The sequence below is a fragment of the Protomyctophum parallelum genome, assembly GCF_964188405.1.
Source record: "Protomyctophum parallelum genome assembly, chromosome: 17".
NCBI classification, from domain to species: Eukaryota; Metazoa; Chordata; class Actinopteri; order Myctophiformes; family Myctophidae; genus Protomyctophum; species Protomyctophum parallelum.
Genome location: NC_139719.1, coordinates 32,913,491 through 32,940,411, shown reverse-complemented (window position 1 = coordinate 32,940,411; position 26,921 = coordinate 32,913,491). Strand labels below are relative to the sequence as shown.

General features: G+C 42.8%; 1 protein-coding gene across 1 annotated transcript; it reads left to right on the top strand.

Moving 5' to 3' along the window:
• Positions 1–824: 824 nt before the first annotated feature.
• Positions 825–23,813, top strand: LOC310874711 (alpha-1,6-mannosylglycoprotein 6-beta-N-acetylglucosaminyltransferase B-like; the record flags this gene model as incomplete). The annotated part of the gene is made up of 17 exons (XM_083787575.1): positions 825–850; positions 3,602–3,717; positions 7,787–7,922; positions 8,263–8,405; positions 10,373–10,443; positions 12,975–13,148; positions 13,277–13,435; positions 14,067–14,230; positions 14,894–15,025; positions 15,622–15,755; positions 18,836–18,978; positions 19,499–19,654; positions 20,327–20,473; positions 20,715–20,831; positions 20,973–21,047; positions 22,025–22,185; positions 23,615–23,813. 17 exons carry the CDS (start codon positions 825–827, stop codon positions 23,811–23,813), a joined length of 2,253 nt encoding a protein of 750 aa, XP_083643701.1.
• Positions 23,814–26,921: the final 3,108 nt, after the last annotated feature.

The window sequence follows — 26,921 nt, the reverse complement described above, 5'->3', positions numbered from 1 at the left end:
CTGGGTATTGTGTTCCGTAGAGGCGAGTCAGGTTACCCGGGCAACTGCGGGATGGCTACTCACAGGCCTGGAGACACAGAAAAGGCAAGGCCAGAGAAGGAGGGAAATTAGAGAGAAAAGGAACCAAAAATGAAGCTAGAGACTTCCAAGACCCCAGGATTCTTTCCTTATTTTTGTGGTCTTGTTTTGTTTTGAAAAGGGAGTGATGGTTGCCTTTGGGATGGGACCAAGACCAAAGGAGGTGAGGCTATAGATGTGTGTGTGTGTGTGTGTGTGTGTGTGTGTGTGTGTGTGTGTGTGTGTGTGTGCGTGCGTGCGTGCGTGCGTGCGTGCGTGCGTGCGTGCGTGCGTGCGTGCGTGCGTGCGTGCGTGCGTGCATGCGTGCATGCGTGCGTGCTGGCATGTGTTGACTTGAGACATCTCTATGACTGTTCCTTTTTGACCACACATTGGGTGTGAAAAGAAGAATGGTTGTGTTTGAGTTCAGCACTTCATGTTTTTTCTAATTAACTTGTTCAACAGGAACACTGCAATAGACTTAGTCATTACATACATAAAAATTCTACCACAGAATTATTGCACACTATTTATGCCTAACAAATTATTCTGGCTCGTCTGAGCTGGAAAATCTGACCTGCCATTCATAGGAAAGAGAGAAACAACCGTTCATTATTCATTTTCATACCCAAAGACTGAAGTGAAATGACTTCCACTCACACTTAATAGTGTGAGTGGAAGTCTGTGAATGTACTACATATCCATGCACAATGTATTTGTTGTACTTACAGATATCTGCAGTGTTCATCTCTTGACAGCCTGAGGCCATGCGTGTTGGACTGCGGCTGCGCAGGTAAGACTCAGGCCTCAAATCCTGAATTGGGGAAAGTGAGGACAGGAAGTTAAAAAACAGAGTATACTCCTGCATCTTGTTTCATTCATTTACTTACATACTTGGTGCATGTGACATCACCTTATTCCTATCTCTGCTCTGATGGATAATCTGCTTGTTATTGCAGTGCTAACAGAGAGCAAAATACATTGTTTTTCGCTGTGCTTTATGGCCCTTTACCACAGGGCCATACCATGTGAGGAAGTGCAGTAACATCTTATTATAAGAACAGTGCAATCTTTGCGCGTATGGACATTGGATTATGGGGTAAATTGTAGTCTTGAGAAAACTCAAGTCAGACTTATAGCTGAGTCACAAAAAGCATTTGCTTGACTTGTCTTGAATGACTTGAGACTTGACTTGGACTTGCACCGAAAGGCTAAAAAACTGCTTTGATCATATGAAACATTACAGAGCGCAGTTAATAAAACAAAAAATCTCACAAAGATATAAAACAAGGAACAGGAAGGAATTTATAAAAAATTACATGACATCATCTACAGTATATCAACTACGACTTTTCATGTAAATCTTTATAAAAATGTCTCCCTGAGCAGCTCACAACCATTTTATTTCCTCATATATTATGAACAACCCAACGCAAAGTTCTTTTATCTGACGTTGTGTGCCACAATGAAGTTAACCACATCTTTTAGCAAGAGAATTGAAGGGTATAGAGCTGAATAAATGTTTTATAGGGAGTTGGACAACCTTGAAATTGTGTGTGTGTGTTCATACTATTCTGCACACATGCAGTTTTGCACACGCATATATTATGCATGCGTATTAGCATGTGTTTAGCTTGGATTCCCCATGTTTCTTTGGACCATGGTTTCTGGGTTGACTGGCCTGATGAAACGCTTCTACATTGCTCTCTCTGCCCCAGTAAAACTAGAGCTGGGAGCCCATTGGACCAGCGAATCAAATGAACGCACGCCACAATGGCACATCACTCTTCAGATGTTTATTTTGACACGCTGAGGTCGTAATTTGAGGTCATGGAAGAATTTTGTCTCCCTTCTCTCAATGCACTTGACGCAAAGCAGAGTGTGTTTATGAGGGGATTTTTATTTTATTCACTCAAATTCATTGTTTGGTGTTTTGAGTCTGTACCACACTAGGCAGTTCGGACGTTCAGAGGAGGGTTGGCTGTTTGGCTGTAATGTATTAGACAATACCATTGAGCCGCAGTTGTTTATTCCATTGTGCAGTTTCTGTATTTTCAGCGGTTCGTTAAAAATAGCCTGACTTTGGCTTTCAAAGGTCTTTTGAACATCAGGGATATATAAAACAAATGGAATTTACAGGAATTAGATTTTGTCCCTTATGCTGGTTGTTTGTTGTTGTATTCAAGCAGATTACTTACTGAGTGAGTGAGGATCGTGCTTGCGTGCGTGCATGCGTGCATGCGTGCGTGCGTGCGTGCGTGCATGTGTGCGTGCGTGTTCCTGACATTTTGCAGAAACCTTTAGAAATCAAACCAGTTGATTAGGGACATCATGCTTGTTATACTATGCAGATGCATGTTGGCTGATTGTTCAAATATGTAATGTTTAGCTGGTATCCTAGTTACTTTAAAACTTCTCAATTGCTTTGGTACATTTCTCAAATCATCCTCAACATTTGCTAAACAGCAAGTGTATTTCTCAAAACAATTCGTACAAACACAACCACACAATGGATTACTTACAAAACACCACAACTTGCTCAAAATCTAGTTTTTCACCCAAGAGTAAATATTCATCATCATCAACATGCAATTGCCATCAGAAAGACAAGTTATTGTGTCATTATTTACAAACAAGTTGCTTGGCCATGTTGTAACAGAGTATTCTGTATTTCTCAATCTAAACAATGACTATGGTGTTGATGACAATGATTGATTGTCCAGCATAGGACATCAATCATGATCAGTTGTCTATAATACATCTATGATTTATGACGTTTCAGTGCGATTATAGCTTCTTTCACTTTTTGAAAGGGGGGTGAAAATAGTGGTACGCAAACTGAAAGCATGCAAGTTTTTTCTAATTGACACAAGTGAGTGACTGCTGTTGAAAAATACAATGACAACATGCAGTAGCCAAGAAATAAACTGGCAACACATCCTGTCCAATATCTGTCAAAGAACTAATGCCTCGATTATTTTGGGGGTAAGACTATTCAGCAGAGAACAAGTATAGTACATTTTGATCAATATATATGACACAAGAAACGGATAATGTACGAAACAGCAGACAATTGTCCATGACCATAATCATTATCATAAATGTGCCAAAGCATGTGCATTTAAAAGAAAAATAGACACAAAAAACTGAAAATTTGCTTTTATGAAATGCAAAACTGACTAGATGATGTGGAGGTCTGGAGGATGAACACGTAGTTTTAAGAATTTCAATGCTGATCCGAGAAATGTAATTGATTTCTTTGCACGTTATTTAAATGTTATCTTGTCATTTGTTGATCAGTGTTCATGTCACTTACTGTGATAATATTGTACTTGTTTTACACTGAAAGTTGAAATAGCTGTCATATGTGCCAAAATTGTGAATCGTATGTTGCAAAGTTGGTGTCCCTGACTGTGTGTATGTGTGTGTGTGTGTGTGTGTGTGTGTGTGCGCATGGGCCTGCCACCTCTGTGTGTGCCTGAATGTGCACATGTATGCGCTTGTGCATGCATGAGTGCATACGTGTGTGTTGTGCCCCCTCCAGTGGTTGCCTGCTGCTGTGTCTATGTGTGTCAGTTCTCAGCCTCCTGTTGCAGAGTCTCTGGGTCCCTCCTGAGATGAGCAGCAATCAGCCTGCTGGAAGAGCACCTGAAGAACAAGGCAGGACTACAGTACATACATGAACAATTCACAAAAACAACATTTAATACCAATATATCATGGAGTGCACACCCACGCACGCCATTTCCGTCGGCATTGTGGAAACTGAAACTGGGTCTTTGTAGGGTCAAACTAGAAGGTTTCTTCCTTATATGCATATAGACATGCATCGCTACACAAGATCATAATGTTGATCCCAAAAAAAAAAGACAAAAATGTCTTTAGGTCATGCTGATACAGCGCTGAGCACTTCACTGTGGGAATCTAAAAATACCAGAAGAGTTTCCATCGTTTTTATTATGTTTACCAGAAATGTATTGTGCCTTTAGGGAGGCTAGACCTGATCTGACAGCTGTCTGCCCATGGCTGGGTGGAGGTTTGTACACAACTCGTGGTGGGTCCTTGAACAAATTGACAGTTGTATCATTGTATGTGGGTTTGTGGCCAAGATACGGCATGTTCAAATCACTTGTCTAGCCAAACTGTTTTCCTAAAGGGGTGCATTTGAGGGGGCAGTTGATGGGGTCGTTTGGGTAGAGCGCCTTCCTCCAAGGTTACAACGAGAGGATTATTGTCAACATACCTCCTGCAGAGGATTAATTCGTAAATATGTATGAATTAGCATATTCCGGCGCCATGGCTGTCATGGAACTTTTGCTGCACATGCCATTGTCAGGCAATGGATAAAATAAACAACAAACAACAAAGCAGACCCAGAAAACTCTGGAAAATATTGTGAAATGTTTTAGTTTTGAGTTATTAATACCCGATGGATCTTATTTATATGCATGCCCCCAATGAGTATTGTTGGTATGAGAGAAGGCTAGTAGGCCTATACATCATTTGGAATTTGTATCATCTTATACCTATACTTATACCTCTAGGACATAGTAGATCATGTGTTATTATAATTCATACATCAGAATAGTAATGAACAACTCATTGCATACTCGGCAGCGTGTGTCATTTGACAATTTGAGGGACCCATTATATTAATTAATAGGTAATCAATTACAACAATAAACAATAAACTGACAAAAGCTGATCATGGCACAAAGATATTTTCCAAAATAGTGTCTGTATACAATGGGATTGAACGGATTAGCAGGACAAAGTGATGTTTCACAAACAAATGGACAACTCTGTGAAAGATTCAGATACAGTGGTTAGCCAGGCATGAGAACAGTTTCAGAATAGAACCCAGGAGGAAAGCTTGTAACATAAACAATTCCACCCATTGGATCCTCAATACAAGGAAAATAGTTTGAATAGACAATCAAAACCACCGGTGCATCTCAGCCACAGACCCACAATTGTTCTGCACTTTCAGGGACCCACCACGGGTTGTGTACAAACAACCACCCAGTCCTGAGGTCATGTCGGAAAATAAACCCAACCCAGGAAAGCTGTGTTCACCCACACAGATCGCCCTGGTTCACATTTAAAGCTGTGTTCACCCACACAGATCGCCCTGGTTCACATTTAAAGCTGTGTTCACCCACACAGATCGCCCTGGTTCACATTTAAAGCTGTGTTCACCCACACAGATCGCCCTGGTTCAAATTTACTGCCAAATGTTAAGCACATAAAATGAAAAAATCAAAGGCCTCATCCAGCACCACTTAAACAAAACTGTCAGTTGTTTCTTCATTTCATGTATGTCCCTGTGGCAAATTCTCACATAAGCAAAACTACCAGAGGCCTAAAAAAAAACACAAATGCTAAAGAGTACTTCAATGATGTGATTAAATATTGTATATCTATGGTGGCCTAGCATCAGTGTGTTTAAGATAACACATTAAAACACCTATAGGACCGATGAGGCCACAAACACGTACATGCTCGCGCAACCATATGCACGTGTGTGTGTGTGTGTGTGTGTGTGTGTGTGCGCGCGCGTGCGACACACACACACACACACACACACACACACACACACACACACAAAGCACCCTAGCTGCTCAGTGCTGACACACACCCTGAGCAAGCAGACAAGTGACATTAACACAGTTTTTGTGGTAATGTCGCACGCTCCTGCGTGTGCGTGTGTGTGTGTCGTGCATGCGTAAGTGCATGCGTTACACATTTCCATCCCATATTGCAGATTATCTGCAATATGGGATAAACTATATTGCAGATAATCTGGGATAAGCTATTCAGTTAAAAATACAAGATAAATTGATATTTCTTTCTCTTAATGCAAGAATGAACAATTGTGCACAACAAATGCAAGAACATGAGTGGCGTACAGGACGCATCATGTGTGAATAACATGACAGGGCAACGATGGGGAAGAGAACGTGTGCTGAAACGTGACCTCAAAGCAACACTGTATAGACTATAGAGCAGAGGTGACCACACATGCATTTTTTACGTGAGATCTACTTTCAAAATGACGAGCTCAACAAGACCTACCCACCGAAAAAAGATATATACCATTGCTGAAAATAGTTTAAAAATCTAATGTACCTGGGGGGGCTTTGGAATAGGGAGGGGGTGAAATTATGACAGGCAGTTTCTAGTGCTTTCTAATGTGTGATTTGGGGCCCTAAAGATGGATACAAAATGAATATCAACATCCTAATACTGTCCAATACTTAGATAGGGAGGGGGTGAAATTATGACAGGCAGTTTCTGCTGTCAAAATATGACACCCCCCCCCCCCCCCCAAGTCAAAAAACACATTGTTTGAAATAGACACTCTTAAAACTAAAATCTTGAATTGTGGGTTTGAGCTCACATGCTCTTTTTATGTAAATAAATCAAGCCACCTTAATTTAAGTGGCATATGCTTTTTTAATTAAAAAATGTGATCTACCTGCACAGCCTTTGTGATCTACTGGTAGATCATGATCTACCTTTTGGGCACCCCTGAGCAACCAGCAGGCCATGACGTCATCAAGTTGAGCTGAGGGCTACGCGTACCCTTCAAGGCATCTGTATAAACATTAATGTGCATGTGTGCGCGTACGTGACGTGTGTGCATGTTTGTGTGCATATGGGGGGGGGCCCTCTCAGACCGCAAAGCAATGCGAGACGACTGTAATTACTCGCAAAGCTCCAGTTACCCTTCCAACAATATTTGCTTGTCAGAAGTTATAAGTCATTACTGTCTTTATCTGTCCTAAAATAGTCCTTTCTGGAAATGTTAAGCCTGTAAAAATGATTGGATGTCATTACTCCATGAATATAATATGGAAAACACACCATAACCATAATCAAGGTTTTTACTTATATCAGCAACCTAAATAAATAGCATTACATTACATAAGCCTGCCTTGATGATATGGGAACAACATTTGCTCTCAGACTAAAGGACTTGCAGTGACATAATACAGTGTAGCGTGTGGTATTGTGCAGCAGAATCTGAAACAGTATGAAAGGACATATAATATGAGAATGTACCATATGGCATTATGACATTAATTTGCAATGACACATAGATTACAGTCAGTTATTGTATACAAAATCAAGTGGATAGAAGTTCTTGTTTTTCACTTGCCATAAGTCTATGTGTGTGTGTGTGTGTGTGTGTGTGTGTGTGTGTGTGTGTGTGTGTGTGTGTGTGTGTGTGTGTGTGTGTGTGTGTGTGTGTGTGTGTGCGTGCGTGCAACTATTTCAAATTATACAGATTTTACCTTGTCATTATGCATTACTAGGACATTCTTTCTTTGTTTCCTTTTTTAAATGATTAATTGTATTAATCAATCAGGTTCATTTAAGAGACAAGAGGAGAAATATTCATTCAGAAATTGGGGAAATAATACAGTATATCATATCATATATAATACAGAATAACAGTATATCATATCATATATAATACAGAATAATATACCGTCTGTTAAACATGGAAAATACAAATAGTGTTAAAAAAGAATGAAAGAAACCTGCCTACCAGTGACATCATTGGTTTGGTATTTCAAACAAAATGTCAAACAGTTCTTTACATTTTTATTATTATTATTTTTATAAATAAAGTGTTTTATTTCAGAATGCTATAACTTTCCAGGAAGAGATAAAAGCTGTTGTTTCCATTACCTTTGTGGTGATTGTGTCCTATACTGCACAGCTGCAGGTCAACGAGGCCGCAGCGTGCAGCGGGTGTCCATGAGGCTGGAGGCTCTGAGCTCTCAGGTACAGAGGCTGACCAGGCAGAGAGACGCTGCACAGCCTGCTGGACATGACATCAGTCTAATACTGCAGAGGTACAGTATAGGCGCAATGCACGCACACGCAGGCACGCACACACACTCAGGCAGACACACACACACTTATGGCATGTGAAAAACAAGAACTTCTATCCACTTGATTGAGTATAGTAGTATACAATAACTGACTGTAATCTATGTGTCATGGCAAATTAATGTCATAATGGTACATTCTCATACGTCCGCGTATTGAGCTTGTCGATACGCTATTTTCGGCAAAAGCTTTGCCCACGGTACGGATGGTGGGGTTTAAGTGGTTGAAATAAATATTCTTTGTGTGTGTGTGTGCCTACGTGCGTGTGTGTGTGTGTGCGCTCGTGCGTGTGCATCACACCAGTCTCAGACAGGACCACCGAGGCATAGTGCGATCAGTAGAGAGGGAGCTGAGGAGAATGTCCGAGAAACTGGAACAGCTCCACCGTCTTCATCCTCAGTCTCAAACACCAGAACCAACACACGATGAACCTGGAACACAAGCAGGTATAAGACCAGAACGCACTTTCTGAGACAACCACTTAATTAACAGACAACCCCTTACAGTCCCCTTAAAAAGTGCAAAGATGTTCAGCCATATGAAAATCTGATGACAAAATGTATAGAGGGTATGCTCATGCATAAAGTGAGTGGCAAATCGAGTGCATGGCAAAGTGAGTTTAACGTTGTTTAATGCAATCAGAAAGGACTTTTCTGTTTGGATGTATGGGCTGAAGGGAGTGAAGGCCAGAACGTTTTTTTGTATAACAGCTATACAACAACAGCTATATATTAAACTTAAATAAAACTGGACCCCATGTCAAACTGCCCCCACCCCTGACCCTTGACAGAGAGGTCTGAATGAACCACTCTCAACCTAGTATCCCTTTATATTCTGGGCATGCCGTTATAGAGCGCCGAAGTCCTGACGTCACTCGTCATGTGATACATGTCAGACTTCGGTGCTCTATAGGCACCAAAAAGAATCTCCCCCAAAATCGCGATGCATTAACTTGTAGATCGCCATTCTACTTTTTGATAAAGGGCTTAAGTGGTTAATACTTTAGCATTAATTTAGCATTTTGGCAAGCACGGAACCAAATCCCTTCCCCCTCCCTACTGATTGCCAAGTTCATTACCAGGCCATCTGTGGTGGTTGGGTGTGATATTATACTCCCTAAGTCAAATCTATGGTTCATGGTCACACTAGACTAGAGGTTAACCACACAGAGAAATTAACAAGCTGTGATGATGGAGGGTGTGAACGGAGGGGTTGAAGGCCAGCAAGTGCAGGTGGTTCTGGGGGATGAGTCCTAGAATACAGGGGGGGTTTAACAGGTCCCACGGAGCTGACGTGGCTCGACTGACCACGGGGAGGAAAAACTTTATGTCCCTGCAACGGCCCTCCAGAGAGGTGTCAGATGGGGTTACACACCCTGGCTGGCACGCGAGGGTGGGGGCGGGTTGACACCCGAGGGGAGGGGAGGACAAGAGGAAGTGCTGAGGAAGGCAGAGAGAGGCAGAGAGAGACAGTTTTGGGAGTGTACACTATACACTGAATAAGGGAATTCATGAAGCAGGGGCCACAGACACCCGTTCTTGCGATTGAGCTGACAATCGTGGCACACATTTTCGAAATCTGAAAGCACTCCTAAATATACACAGACTCCCTCATACACAGAAGCGCAAGCACTCACCTGCGCACGAGCGCGCACACACACACACACACACACACAAGCTCGCGCACACTCCTTCCCCGTGAGCACCCCTCACCCTGTTTCCCTCACATTACCTCACACCCATAAACCACGATTGAATTACCCAGGAGTCCTTTCACCAGCTTGTCGACTCGTTCCCCTGTTTTCTCAAACGAAGTGCTCCCCCCCCACCTCACTCTCTAAGTCTCTCTAGTCTACAGCATATCACAGTGTTAAGGCCTTCGCACCTTGGCTGTTAATACGAGTTCTCTTGTCTTTGCTCTCCCTCTCGCTCTCTCTCTCTCCCCCCTCTCTCACTTTTACTAGGTTGTTTTACACAGTTAAGAACTGTGTGTTTTGGCAACAGCTAGCATTGTAAAGGAGAATGTTTGGTAGGAGGCAGGTGGGTCAGGTGTGTGTTTGTGTGTGTGTGTGTGTGTGTGTGTGTGTGTGTGTGTGTGTAAGTTCATTCCAGTTGATTGACATTGGCTGGAGAGGGTGGGGGGGCTTACTGGAAGGGGCCTCTGAGAACACAGTACCTTTAGTCTCGGGCTTCCTTTATGCATGGCAACACTATACATGGCTGCTATTCACAGCACTCTCAGCCAAGAGATTATATATTGCTGTTATTATCCAATGTTGTTCATTACCTGCATTGGGCTAACTTCACAATGTGCTTGTTGTTAGCAAAGTCCAGGTATTCGTGGAATAATTATGCATTCAAAATGCCCACGTAAAATATGTTTTTTATTTTTTTTGTGATGGTTGATATCGCAGAAGGCCCCCATGATGAGGAGTGTGAGGTGCCAATGGATCGTGCATATCCTGTCTGCGCTGAGAAGGTGGAGGTGAGAAAGTGAAAATGTACATACATACTGTACACTGTACAGTATAATAACTACCTATATCAGTGGTTTTCAACCAGTGGTCCAGGGACCACCAGTGGTCCTTAGGGTTCCAGGTGGTCCCCGAGAGTTGGCAACCAAATGGACACTTACTATATATTTAACTCTGAAGAGTGTAAAATGAAACCAAAACCATTTTTTTTTAGTTTTTTTTTTACGGTTTAGAGATTCAGGGGCTGAAGCCAGGCTTCACTCATTTTCCCCAATATGTGGCAAATTAAATACTCTGAAAACATATTAACCACTTTCAACCTGGCATCCCTATTTTAGGCATGTCATTATAGGCATAATGTATTATTATTGTTAGTGTAATCATAATAGTGTCAAAAATAGCCTATCTATAAGCTCAAGACGTATCGCGAGTCTGTATGTGTATACTGTGCTTCTAGATCTGCCATTTTCACTATGAATACAGGTGTGACTTCAGATTTTGACTTGCCCAACCTTGTGACTTGGGTACAAAAAGTAAAAAAAAATAAGAAATAAATAAAAAACACATTGATATAGGTACTGCATACTGTACATGCAAAGGTGTTGTACATTGGATCCACTAAGTGAAGAAATCAACTCTACAGAACTCAAGTCTGCACTTTTATACACTATATTTCTTTAATATTGTACTTTGTGGCCCAGGCGGTGGCGTAACGGTCTGGGCACCCGACTGGTAATCCAGTCGCAATGTGCCGCGGGTTCGACTCCCGAGCCCGACACGGCCTTTACTGCATGTCATCCCCCATCTCTCTCCCGTTTCCTGTCAGCCTACTGTCTGTCCCTTCAAAAAACCAATTAAAGGCGTAAGCCGCAAAAAAATATCAAAAAAAAATATATATATATATATTGTACTTTGATTATGTTTTATTTTTAGGCACAAGAGTAATGCCCAAATAGGAATAATATATCTGAGCTGAGAACTCGATTGAATAACAGGAACCACAGAAGGCTTCTGTGGTTGCACTGGAACGCTCACAGATGTGAATATTTGTAAATGTATAATAAACAAAGCACCAGTCTTAAAAAAAAAGAAGAAAGAAAGAAGAAAACATTTTGATCTTTTTTTACATTTTCTCCCCAATTCAGTCAGTGCCAATTCCTCTCCATGTTTATAGTGGCCTGTCACTGTCAACCCCTACTGCTGGTCTTAACCCATTTATAAAATGTCTTCTAAATTCTGTCAGGATTTGTGCCACATTTTCACGATTTTTTCAAAAATAGCAGACCTACAAGCTCGTAGCGCGCCACTCGGTGGCGCGCTACGAGCTTGTAGATCTGCTATTTTTCAATAGCTAAAGCATAACATAATGCTAACACCAAAAGGGGTTCCCGCCCAAAATGGGTTAAGGTGGCTGTAGTATACCAGCGCTTCTCAACCTGTGGGTCGGGACCCACATGGTTTTTTTGCAAGTAGAAATTAATGCGGGTCTTAGAGGGTTAAGTGACAATTTCAGTACCTTTAAGACCTTTTTAATTCTTAACAAAAGACCATTAAGGTCCTTGCAGACTGGACGCATTTTTCGTAAAACCGACGGAAAAACGCTGCTAAAAATCAGAAAAACGCAGCAGTGTATAGGGACCTTCACTGTATCAAAAGTAATCAACACACAATATTATTATTAACACATTGGCCAGATTGTCAAATAATATAAGAAAGAGGCATAAATTGAGAAAATAGCTGATCTACAAGCTCACAACGCCTCATGTTGCAAGGCATTGCAGGCTTGCTATTTTCACAATATTTATCAAACAGAGTCAAACCAAATGTAATGCCTCACCTCCTAAAATTCCAAGTGCTTGTCAGGGTGGAGGGTCCCCAGTTCAAATAGGATTCTTTTGGGGGTTTGTGACTCGCGGCCTGAAAAGGTTGAGAACCATTTTAGTAGACAACCACGTCTCCTCCGATACACATGGAGTCAGCATAAACATATTTTCACCTGAGTTTCACGGGGTGGGGGCATAACATATGTATATGTGTGGAGGAACATGCTATCCCTCCCATTTCTACTCCCAGCGTGTTGCAAAGCTGAAAGCACCATGAAGTAATTAAACCCCATTCTCCATGTTGGCAGTAGCAAGAAAAAAGAAAGAATACTTTGACAGTAACCCCATGCATGACAAGAGACTACTGTAGTTTATATAAATTTGACAATGCTAAATATTTTTATAATAATGATGACTGCATTAATAATTTTGGAACCTTTGGCACAAAATCATATAGTTATCAAATGACAAGGATCTATTTCCAATTTAACCACTTTCCCTATTTTGGCCATGTCATTAGACAACAGTTTTAACATTTTAACACGTCACATGAGCTTGTAGGTCGGCTATTTAAACTATTCATCGTACAATAAAGCAAATAAGGTTTAAGTGGTTAAAATAAGAAGACTTGCCTCTTATACTTTGGGATATGCCTCCTTCTATTATTTCTTTATAACCCCATTTCCCTCCCTCTCCATTGTTGGCCTGCTGCCATGCAGTTCCTGCAGTCCCACTGGCAGTCAGACCCCTGCTACTCTTTTTATGGGGTGGATGGTAGCACCTGTTCCATACTGGCCTACCTCAGTCAAACAGAAGACTTCTGTCCCCCTCGTCCGGGAACAAACCATTTGGCACTGCCATGGCGCCAGAACCTGCCCTCACATGCACAAAAGGTATAACAGGCTGATCTTTTTAAATGTTAATAGTGTGCGTGGGTATCAAATTATTGCATTTATGTTGTGTACACTGTACAGTATCAAATGTATGTCTTCACCTCAAGTATCTCACTTCTGTATCCCAGGCCGAGATACGGACCAGTGTCCGCTCCTTGTACGAGGCGATCAGCAACAACAATGGTCCCGCAGTGAGGTTCATCCGTTCCAGAGTGGAGAGGATGTCAGAGCAGTGGACGCGGGCCGCCTTGGACATGAGGAGCAACACCACCCCACCTCAGTTGAAGGTGAGTCCAAACAGGAGCAAGACCACCCCACCTCAGTTGAAGGTGAGTCCAAACAGGAGCAAGACCACCCCACCTCAGTTGAAGGTGAGTCCAAACAGGAGCAAGACCACACCACCTCAGTTGAAGGTGAGTCCAAACAGGAGCAAGACCACTCCACCTCAGTTGAAGGTGAGTCCAAACAGGAGCAAGACCACCCCACCTCAGTTGAAGGTGAGTCCAAACAGGAGCAAGACCACCCCACCTCAGTTGAAGGTGAGTCCAAATAGGAGCAAGACCACCCCACCTCAGTTGAAGGTGCTGATATCTGGAGTCCGACTGATTCAACTGTGGATATTGAAGCAGAGGATCAGTGAAACAAAACATATAGTATTAGTCAAATGTATAGTGTGCGCACATATTTGAATATATATTCTTTCACACCGAACGTGTAACTCAAAACATATTTTCAGATGGGGGTCCGCGGCCAAATACAGATCATTCTGGGGGTCCTTGACATTAAATAGTTTGAGAACCACTGATATAGTTTTTCAGAAAACTGTCGTGATTTAAGAGACATTTTGGGTCTCAGAGTGTACAATCCCAGCTTTGTAACCCCCTCCCCACTGGGTCTCCTCCACCCTCTGCGCTGTAGGTGCTGCTCTACCCTGGGGTGTTGGCTGCAGGGCAGCGCTTCGGGGCCATGGTGGACAGGGGGGGCCCTCTGGGAGAGCTGGTCCAGTGGGCTGACCTTGGAGCCTGTCTGACCATCCTGGGTCATAATCTGACCATCAGCACATCGCTACAGCACCTCCACAGGTAGCATTCTTATTAGCATATCATTAATCATAATTCCGCGAACTGGTTTTTCATGGAATTATAAACGGAGCAGAGTTCAATGTTTTTCTTTCTGACCATCTGGAAAGATTGACGAATCGGGCCTCCTGCACATTTATATTTATATATATTTGAAATGACACTATCACTGACCATTTCCAAATGCTCTGTTGAGAAGGGAGTTTGTTTATAAACATGGCAAAAACATTGTAAAAGTATCGGCCGAGGAAAATAAAAGACATGTCACACATTGTTTCCGCTCTGTTGCTTTGTTATGTGCAGTGCATAATGTATAATTTTATTAAGGTATCTTAAAGTGAACAATGGAATGGATGTTTCTGAACGTGCACAAAGTATGTTTCTGAATGCGCCAAAGTATTGTGAGGCTGACGATCAATGATAGTCTGACAACCAAATCCAATCCAACTTGTAGTTGTAATATGTCTTATTCCTGGACTGACTAACTGACAAAGGTCCCAATCGATCAGAAATATATTTGTTCACAAGCTGGTCCAACCAGCTCTCATTCACTCTAATGTATTAGATCCAGTTTGTCTCCCATGCTTGTCAATTGTGTGTGAACCGACCTTAACCTTCTATCATTGGCCTGAAGTATGTGTTACTTTGATGTGATTGGTTCTTCAGCTTGATAGGTGCCGCGCCAGGCCGAGGAAACTGTCCAATCCAGAGGCCCCTGTCCTTTGACCTCATTTATACCGACTACCATGGCCTCGCCCACCTGCAAGGAGCCATGGGATTGGCCTTCCAGCACTACCAGTAAAACTACCACTTTCAATGCAATACTTTTCAAATGTGTACCCCTTTGGACGGGGTTATCATCTCCATTCTGCCCGTTTGTCTTTTTGACCGAAAATAACTGGAAAATGAATGGCTGGATTGTCTGTAAACCTGGTGGTACACTACGTCATCAGTAGGCTACCATGAAGAAATTATGAACTTTTATGTGTATAAAAGCAGTACCTTCTGCTAATCATCTCATCCATTGAACACGCACAAGCCTATAGCCTATACGTGCGCGTGTCACGCAGGGAATAATTATGGTATACTGTCTGAAAAAAACACAGCACTGTATAAAAATTAAAATGGCATATACACATCTCAGGTGTAAATGGCATCTTGACAGATGCATATCCTGGGGTATACCTGCTACTGAGTGCATGTTTTCTCTTTTTTAAATGTAATATATTATTGAACTTGAGTTCAAATCTCTTAGCCAATAGCCAATCTACAGAAAAAGCTCACATTGCGTTGTGTTGTAGTTAACGAGGTTAATATCTGGTAATAATTTGCATTCTTCAACTCAATGTAGGATGGCTTCTCACTATCAATCTTTATTCTTCAACTCAATGCAGGTGCCGTTTCCGAATCCTGGACTCATTCGGCACCGAGCCAGCCTTTAACCTGGGGAGCTATGCACAAAGCCATGGTTACAACACACTGTGGGGCAGCTGGGACCTGCAGCCTCTACAGTACATGACAATGTTCCGTAAGCTGTGTCTGTCTGTCTGTCTGTCTGTAAATCCGGGTTCCCCAATTCATTTTCCTCAAGGGCCATATTTTGGGGGCCGAGTTCGCGCGCTCGAACAATTTTCATGAATGAATTAAGCTTAGAATAGATGTTGAACTGTGGTTCTCAACCATTGGTCTTGTGACCACCAGTGATCCTTGAGGGGGTTCCAGGTGGTCCCCAGCTAAATGATGGAGAGTTGGTAACCAAATGGACCCTTATAGATCTTTAACTCTAATATAACTCTAACTAATATATGGCAGGGCTCTAGCAGTGATTCTCATCATTTTAATTTGAAGGATGCCCAGTTTGATAGCATAGGCTACTGACCCCCATGGCCAATGACCCCCAAATGCAATTTATATCTGGGACCTCAATTTATTATAACTTTTATTTATTTATTTTATATCGTAAAATCAATGTCAACTTAACTCTGAGAGAGTACAAGTGGAACCAAATGGACCTGTTATGGTCCATTTGGTTTGGTGATTTGTACACACACATTTTTACACTCTCTGAATGCCAAAAGCCGTTGAATATGATTAACTCTTGGGGAGCCCGGGTTTGAACTGGGAACCTTGCGGTTTCCATCCGGTAACTCTACTCCTGAGCCACTGCCGGGATACATTTTTGTGTGACTAATGATGCCATGTAATGCACCTTAAATGTGTACTTCCTACAAGCATGTGTCCCTGTGTCTGTGTGAAACTGCAGCGCTGAACTGATGGTGACTCTGCGATGTACGGTGACTCATACAGTACACACTTGGTGCCAGACAGACCGGAGCGCGCGCGCACGCACACGCACACACACACACACACACACACACACACACACACACACACACACACACACACACACACACACACACACACACACACACACACACACACACACACACACACACACACACACACACACACACACACACACACACACACACACACACACACACACACAACTGCAACCTACGTATAGCTTACAAAAGCCTTTTTTCTGACCATCACGAGGGCTGATGATCCCTCGCATACGGCTCTCTAAAGTGTCCTCAGGGTGGGAGGATTAATAGCTGAGGTTAAATAAACTTGGTGCCTAGACAAAGCTTTCATCCTGACACCTCTACCAGTCACCTCTCCCACCCTGCCGAGAGACGGAGACAAGCTGGAGCAGCGTGATCTAAGAGGCAAACTTCATCCCACAGCCTGAGACACTGTTTATTTGTCCTGTTGAGGGGGAGAGGAGGAGAGGGATGTCTGTCAACCATGATGGGGGAGAGAGAGAGAGAGAGAGAGAGAGAGAGAGAGAGAGAGAGAGAGAGAGAGAGAGAGAGAGAGAGAGAGAGAGAGAGAGACAGAGAGAGAGAGAGAGACAGAGAGAGACAGAGACAGAGACAGAGACAGAGACAGAGACAGAGACAGACAGACAGACAGACAGACAGACAGACAGACAGACAGACAGACAGACAGACAGACAGACAGACAGACAGACAGACAGACAGACAGACAGACAGACAGACAGACAGACAGACAGACAGACAGACAGAAAGAAAGAAAAGGGCAAGCTTGATGAGAAAGGTCTTGAGGAATGAGAGACATTTGCAAGAGTCTGGAGTTGTTTTGAAGAGGAAAGAAGAGCATCCTTTGAGTGTGATGGATTGCAGCTGAAAGAGAGAGAAGGCAGGCACACAAACAAACAAACAGACAGAGTGACAATCGGGCATAACAGCCAATCGAAACCCAAGACCATAGAAACAGACACAACAAAGTCCTTCCTGCGTGTTTCTCTGCGGAATCCCTATTGACCGCATGTTTCCATCTCCAACATGTCAGCATGTCGCTATGCTTGCCTGCTAATCTGACAGATAGGCGCGTTAAGCGGCGCTTGTAGACAGGTGTTAGAGACGAGTGGGGACAAATGGGGCCGTTAGGCAGCGGCGGAGGAAGGCCATATGAGAGGAGAATTATTTGGCAAGGTCTTTTAAACAAGCACGATGAGAAAGGAGAGGAGAGGAACGGCGGAGGTGGAGAGAAGAGAAATATCTTTGATGCATGTACGCAACACACACACACCGACACACACCGTCCGACACGCACACACACACACACACACACACACACACACACACACCAGTACCCATCATGAATACTCCCAAATGCACAAACAGTGTTCGCACACAATATTGCACGCTTGTGTGCACCCGCAGACACTTGCTGACACATTCCAGTACATGTGTTAAATAAATACTCATCTCTCACACCTTTTCTCCATAGTGTCAGAGGCCAGAGGGGTTGGGGGGGTTGTCAGGTTTAAACCACCTATCCAAACAGTCAGACACAAGACCCCATAACTACGGTGCTCACTTCCATCAGCGACTGATCCGAGAGCACCGTTCCTTTTTGACACAAGCTTACAGAAACTTCCAGATTTTCTTTTTTTCCCCATATACTATATATCTGTCAGTCGCTAGCGTTCTTGCTCCTGGGTATCAATGCTACCTGTCCAAAAGCCATTTTCTTCTTGTTTTTAAGAGAATGTGACCACAGAGGTGTTTTCCATCACAGACTCTGTGTTTCCAACAAGATGTCTAGATGTCCATAGAGAAGGACTGTCATGGTTAACATAAAGTACAGTAATTGCTGGTCCCTCTTGCTGATGATAGATGTTACTGGGAGAACTTGACAGTGAACGTGGACATTCACACACTTTAATTAACACATTTGTAGATTGCATTTTCACCACTAGGCCTGGAGAATAGATACTGTATACTGTCTAGGTCTAGGCTATGGTAGAGTGGAAATGGGCGGAGAGGCATGAGCTGTAAATGTTTGCGGTCATTCATTCTTTGGAGAAAACAGAAGAACAGGTGCAGTAGGGAATATGAAGTTCACCAAAACAAACGTTTGTCTGGATTTCCTTTCCCATTACAGAATTGGCAGTATTTTGTGGGAAAATATCTAAAATGGCCTGGTTCTTCCATACTACAGTACATGCACAAATAGAAATACGAAGGACAGGGACTGAATCATGGCTAACCTGTCTCTGTATTCTATTGTCTGCAGCCCATACTCCTGATAATTCTTTCCTGGGATTTGTGAGTGAGGACGCGATAAAGGAAGAGATGGACAAAGAACAGCTGGAACGTAAAGACAACAGGAAGGAGAACATGGCAGTTGTCTATGGCAAACAGGACTACATGTGGCAGGTAATGGCCAATCAATACCCTCATTCGATACCCTGAAGAAGGCAGTTGCATCTGCCGAAACGTTGGTTCCTACTCTGCATACTAATAAATAATCGGCACTTTGGCTATCAGTTTGGCCACTCTTTTTAAGACTCTTTAGATGTTTCTGCCGTGTGCTGGCACCACTACTAAGACTGGTGTGCGTTTAGCATCCACAATGGTCAATCAATAAGCAGTTTCCCCCAAATTGAATTCTTCCATTTTCGGGCTCATGAGACAGGATCTGCCAATGAGCGGAAGTGCTGGTGATGCACACTTAAGAAATCACACCATTTAAGGGTGAATTAGCACTTTGGCAACTCAAGAACATGGGAAAAGTTCAGGGCAAATAAATGATATAACAATTAAGAATAAAAATAGAACAAAAATTATTATTATTATTATTATTATGTATTAATTATTATTAATACAATTAATTGTGTCTTTCTCTCTCTCTCTCTCTCTCTCTCTCTCTCTGCGTGTGTGCGTGCATGTCTACCAGGGTAAGGCTGAATATGTGCATGTTATCAGCGAGGCGTTGGAGACCCATGCCACAGTCTACCAGCCTCCAGGACATCCCGCCATGCTGCCCAGCTCTGTGATAAACCACGGCCTACTGACCCAGGAACAGTTCTTACAGCTGCTCCAGAGAGCCAAGGTCAGATGATATCTGAATCTGAGAGGGGCACCAGAAGATGTCTGGTTGTCACTGCAGCTGTTGAATATGGGGGTTTACATCGATTTGATGTTTTTCTTGACAAAAATGCATATACTGTACGTACATGAACGTATATTCGTACATACTGTAGGCCAGGGTTTCTCAAAGTGGGTGCTGTGACGCTAGTGTAACAGAATACTTGATTAAATTTGGAATGTATCAATGTTACTTGCTCTTTAGTTGGTGTGTTCTTTTTCAGTCTACTACAACAAGTCTCTTCACCAAAATAGCCGATCTACAAGTGTGTTTGCAGATCTGCTATTTTTGGTGAATGTGCCCCCCCCCCCCCCCCCAAAAAAAATAGAGATGCTGGGGTTTAAGTATTTTAACGCCAAGTATAAAAGTAATTTTCAATCTATCCTAACACAAACACATATTCGCTTGTATAAGGAGAAGAGACTGGAGCAGCACGGACAATTTGAGCCTTTTATTTAGGTGCTGAGCATACAAAAAGAGAGACTAACGTTTCGACCTTGCGGCCTTCATCAGAGTCATATTCGCTTGTCTTGTGTGTCCAAACAAGTCAAGTGTCCTCATCCAAATCCAGAGGCCAGTGGGCCACTATAATTTAACTATATCTTGTTGTGTAACTCTCTATTGCTTCCCCCTCAGGTGTTTGTAGGCCTTGGGTTCCCCTATGAGGGCCCAGCCCCCCTAGAAGCCATAGCGCTGGGCTGCGTCTTCCTTCAGCCGCACTTCAATCCACCGCGATCCGCTGACAATAGTGATTTTTACAAAGGCAAACCCACCACGAGACAGGTATTTAAAAAAAAAAAAAAAGTGTAATCTATTTTGGGGCGGGAACCCCTTTTGGTGTTAGCATTATGTTATGCTTTAGCTATTTAAAAATAGCAGATCTACAAGCTCATACGAGCTTGTAGGTCTGCTATTTTTGAAAAATCGACTGACCTAGAAACATAGCTTTTTCAGAAAACTGTCAGGATGTAGAAGACATTTTTAGAATCTGATATCAGGTCAAAATGGGTTCAAATGTGTGTAGATCTCCTCGCAGCATCCCTATGCCGAGGAGTTCATCGGTAAACCCTACGTGTGGACAGTGGATATGACCAATAAGACTGAAGTGCAGGAGGCTGTCAAGGCTATTCTAAACACAAAGGTACCAGAACTCATGTGCTTAACAACATTTACCCTAGCGTCCCATTGTTTTATTTGTTTAAATGTTTTTGAATTGTTTTTCAAAAACAGTAAAAACGGTTTAGCTACAGTACTTATCATTATTGCGAAACCAATTTTACAGGTAAAGCCATTCACCCCTCGAGAGTTTACATGTGATGGAATGCTGGAGAGAGTTCACGCCTACATCACTTACCAGGTAACATTAAAACATTAAACCAGCATAATAATATCTCAACAATTTGAACGTTCAATGTTCACACACACACACACACACACACACACACACACACACACACACACACACACACACACACACACACACACACACACACACACACACACACACACACACACACACACACACACACACACACACACACACACACACACACACACACACACACACACGACGTGAACCATACTGTGACTGTCCCTATTCTGAGGAGAACATTTTGGCGAAAATAAAGGGCCTGGTATATAATAGACGTCTAGGTCAATGAAATACTTGTAGTTAAAATGTGCTTAAAATGTGCTTCCCAACCAAATCTTTCCCTCACAGGCATTTGACCTTGCCACCTCACTTACTGTATTGTTAAATTAAATGTGAGCTTTCACGACCAGATGTGGCTTACAGCAGTGCTTTTCAACCTTTTCAGGCCGCAACCCCAAAAAATAATCATATTTGAACTAGTGACCCCCCAAAATAATCATATTTGAACTAGTGACACCCCCCAAAAAAAATCATATTTGAACTAGTGACCCCCCAAAATAATCATATTTGAACTAGTGACCCCCCAAAATAATCATATTTGAACTAGTGACACCCCCCAAAAAAAATCATATTTGAACTAGTGACCCCCTAAAATAATCATATTTGAACTGACAAGCAAGCATTACCCTGACAAGCAAGCATTACATTCAGTTTGACTCTGTTCCACAGTCCACGGTTGCCTCTTTCTTATATTAATGACCAGATTTTATAGTAGGCCTATAGTACTTTGATTATTATTATTACAATTTTCTGGGCATTAAAAGTCTTTAAATTGTCACTTTACTTTTACTGTCATGTCTGGGGTATTGCACAGGTTGAGAACCACTGGCTTATAGTACATAAGACAAGCAGAGCACTAACCCCTTACCCTTAACATTTTCATTCTGTATACTTCCATCCAGAACTTCTGCAGTGCATCTCCTCCGTCCTGGCCACCCGAGGGCTCTCTGAGGGCCCACCTGGGCCCCCTGGGTCAGTCATGTGTGAGTGTGTGTCGGCGCTCCTCTTTGGTGTGTGATGCTGCTCTCTTTCACCACCTCAACAGCCCTGATGCGTTCGTCAGGTGAGAGAACTGCAAACATCCAGACAGAAGACCTGTGGTCAGTCACCAGTACATCCTGTTCCTGAGATGCTTTAGTTAGAACTGATGCTTTTCTGCATGGCCAACTAGACATAGAAAACCATCTGAATTCAATTAACCCATTCTGACCTGAGATCAGATTCATACGAGGTTTCCGCCGCACACACACTGGTCTGATGAACCCATTCTGACCTGAGATCAGATTCTAAAAATGTCAGTCGTTCTTCGATTTTCTTCAAAAATAGCAGACCTACAAGCTCGTATCGCGCCACTCGGTGGCGCGATATGAGCTTGTAGATCTGCTATTTTTCAATAGCTAAAGCATAACGTGATGCCGACACCAAAATGGGTGCCCGGTCAGAATGGGTTAAAGGGAGGACACACTAAAAAATATATGTTAATGACGTTTAGAAGATTTAGAACACTTTCCTGCGGGTCTTTATGTGTATAATACAGTATGTGGTTTTAGATATTTTAGATTCTAGCAGTGAGCCCAGTGTCTCTGATGTCATGGACACAGGTCTCACTACCTTCCTGGACTACAATTCCCATAATTATTTGGTGCACTGCTCCTCCTTGTGGATAGGGGGGAGAGCTGTCTTACTGAGACAACATGTAGTCCAGGAAGTAAGTGAGCCCAGTGTCCATGACATCAGAGACACCGGGCTCACTGCTAAAATCTAAAATATCTAAAACCACATATTACACACATAAAGACCCCCAGGAAAGTGTTCTAAATCTTCTAAACGTCATTAACATATATTTTTTTGCAAAAAGGGTGAAGTGTCCCTTTAACTATCAGGTAGGATAGAATACCGGCAGTATTAGGACATCTGAAAGGACAGGGTTGCTGTCCTCTAATTAAAGTAGGTAAAATATAGGCTAGTAGTATACAGGTGTGACTGTGAGTATGTACTTTGCTCAGCCAATCAAATCATTGCTATGGGGTGATCAGCCAATCAAATCATCACTATTATTCACACAAACACACCTAGCTAGCGCCCCTCAAAAACAGCGGCCATCCAACTCGGGCATGATTCAAGTCAGAAACGCATGCCCCACCCATTGTGCAAAACTCATTTTATCTGATGTACTCGTTGTACCCGTTGTCGGCTTTTTAGTTTCTTGAAAACCGTTGGTCTGATTAACCACTGGCCACTCCGCACTGCCCCCCAAAATAGAGCCCACACACTGGATCACGCTCTAAACGTTTCAAATGTATTCTCCACCTTAAGTGATGTTTCCAGCCTAAGCAGTTTAGGCTCGAAACGCTGCACTGTGGTTGCACACTGGTTAGGATGGCTGAAATGCAGAGACCAAAAAAGAGAAAAAGTTCCCCAAGGGGATAACAAAGTATAAACCAACTTAACCGTAACTAAACTTCATCAAATTCCTGCCGTTTTCCTCGTAGACTGGGGCTGGGTTGCTCCAACATGGAGCAGGAAGTCAACCACCTGTTTCCTGCCTACAGCCCCTGGGGTCGCCGCTGCGGCCTGCAACAAGAGCTGCTGCTGTTCAGCTGCGCTGGCTCTGATGCTGCACTCCGCAGGCTGTGTCCCTGCCGAGCACATCTACCTGGACAGGTGGCACTGTGTCCTGACTGTGTCTAGGAACAACTAAACGTGAGGACTCATGTGCAGCGGGAATACAGTTGGTAAGCACCAAAGAGCCATGTGTGTAGGCAAAGACCAAAGACCAAATGGACCAAAGAAAAGGCTTGTTTGGACAAGGATTACTCACAGACCTGCCCGTTCTGGGTCACATTTAAGCTCAGGAAAAGTCAACCTACAACCGTCACTGCCACAGATTTCCAAAATGAGGCTTTGACAACCCCTGGTCACCTCTCATTATGGATAGAATAAAATTATGAATATAATTTCTTAAAAACACAGGACAAAGTTCATTACAAAAACAATATCTATCTGCTATTATAGCCTATTTCTGAACCCATTTGAGAGTATGTATGCCAAAAGTATCACTTGCAATAGCAGAGGCAGGTGGCGGAGATTTGTCAAGGGGTAATGTGTTTTGGCAAAACCTTTCCTATCTTAATCCATTAAGCTTTCTGTCTACAGTCAACCTGCTCACATTTCAGGACGTGAAAAAAAGATGTGGCTTCTCCTCTTAATCTGATCGGCCAAAAGGAACTTTCCATGGGACAGAGGATTCCTTTAAAATCTAAATTAAAGCAATTACGAGGAACCAGAAACTGAATGGCTGTCATATCCTCTTTACTTAATTATCAAAAGTTGAAGACCTGATCAAGATTTGACGCTTCATGGCATCCCAAATGTGAATTAACTAAATATGCCTTGACTCCTTGAGCAAAATGGAATAGACAAAGCATTAATAATTCAAGTTGTACCATAAATTGACAGAGGGATCATCTACAAATACTTTTTCAGTATTCTTAGTTTGCTACCAATTGTAGCCATATGTATTAACTTAACTATAACAACAGCAAAGGCACACCTCAGGCCAGCATAGCACTTGGAGGATCTAATCACTTCTAATGCTGACATTACACTGGGCACTGATGCATGGAATTACTACCATGTAGCCTTTCTACTGCATGACCAGGTCTGAATATTAGCCTGGGCCTCAGAGGACAGAGGCTGACAGCCAAAGTGATGAGGGCTATTATCAGAATGAATCATGGGGTGACCTCGGGATGCCTTCGGGAGGTCAAGGCCATAAGCGTATGATTATACTATCATGTAAACCACTGGTTCCCAACATTTCCATTTTCCTCAGGGCCCCCTCAAAACACCCCCACCTCTGCATGATAATCCACACCCCATTCCCGGACTATTGACAGTGCCACATGGGGCGTACCCTCTCAAACACACATTATGTCATTTCCACTCATAAAAATCACTGAAGGAAGGATTTAATGACATTTTCTTTAGTCATATTACCATGCACTGCATGCATTGAAATGCTTGGATTACGTTCTTGGTCTGTGTCCAAAAAAGGCCCGACACCTAACCGAGATCTGTGCAGCCCTTAGGTAGAGTCCTGCATAACTATTTCGGGGACAAATTTGAAAACATGTTTGACAACTTCCATTACGTAAAGAACGACCTAGCTCAATGTTCACGATGAGCCGAACCAGCCCTTGGCCAAAATTAAATGAGGGGTCACACAAATGAGTGTGGCAGTTAAGGATGCTGTCCTCTCCCTGGCCTCTCCCATCACCCCTGTCTTCTAGACAGAATGTGAGAGAAACAAATCTAAACCACTAAGTGCTAAGCAACAGCCCATAATCGCAGTTGAAACTGATGGGGTGCTGTGCTTACAAGGTGCAGCTGCTAGCATTGACGACTCCAACTTTGGTGCTGACGTCTACAAGGCACTGTTTTTAACTGGACTAATGTTAGGGGGTTTTCTTGAGGCAGACGGTTTGGGGAATATTAGCAGAACAAAGAGGGACCCGCTCCCCCGTACACTCTATATGACCCACACTTATTGCCACTCAGGGATTGGACTGCTCAGGGTTGCCATGCCAGGACTGGTTGACAGTATGTCTGACTGGTGAAGGGCTGTAAAACTGTCCACTAAAACAACACTGGACCTGCCATTAGTGGACGTTATGCAAATTCAGCTGGCCTTGTCAAATGGGACTTTTGCTTGATTGGCTGCACTGTCCAAAGATGATGGACATGAACCTTCTGTTTCTCTGAAACAAGATGCTGGAAAATTATGTGTAATTTTTGGACGAGTCAAGCTAATTCAATATAAGTAAGTAAGTGTTTTGGCATATAAAAGCTGTCTTTCAATCTTCATGGGGCTGATAGCGGAGGGTTCAAATAAAGGGTTTGAAAACAACACGGCACAATGTCTTTGTGCGAGTAGCAACAAAGCTTTTAGTGTTCCATACAGCTGGCCATTGGACGTGAACAGAAAGGAGTTGTGTTTGAAACTACTGATAAGGTTTCACATTGTCCTACTGACTTCCACAGAAGGATGGATTGAATTCACCAAATAAAACAAACAAGGAGCATTGCTGTATCTCTGCATTCCTATTCGCTCACTTGTTCCATAGTGGACAACTGGTGTCAAGTGGTGGATTGAAACAGTGAGAAATTATTTTTCTATGAAAACGGCTATCATAGGAACACATTTTAACACTCATGTTGTATCGTGTCTGTGTCTGAAGTCACATACCCATGGAGTTCCCTGACTTCAGTGCAAATTGATTATGTTCAAATATGGACATACTGTACTTTGTACTATAGCGAGGGAGGGAGAGAGAGCTCAGCCCGAGAGAGAGAGAGAGAGAGAGAGAGAGAGAGAGAGAGAGAGGGAGAGGGAGAGTGGAATGGAGAGACAATAAAATGGCCAATGCTTTGTACAGTACCTCACTGATGATTAAATGTCCATTGTCAGTGCAATAATTGGTAAATGCCAGGTGCATTTATCCAAAAAGCATTTTACATTCACCCACTCACACCGACGGCAGAGAAAACCATGCAAGGCACCACCATGGGAACCGGTTAGGGATGTGTCTTGCGCAAGGACACTTTTTGTGCGTGCGTGACTGTGTACGTGGTTGACAGCTACGGTAATCTGCTTCCATATGGATCAAGTGAATCATTCTGCCATTGCGATATCAAGAACTTGCTCAGGAACTATTTTTAGTTTAAAAAAGAATATGTCTTTTTTATTCAAAATATTCTTTGTAGTCTTTGTGGAATGTTCCACTGCTTGTCAAAGTA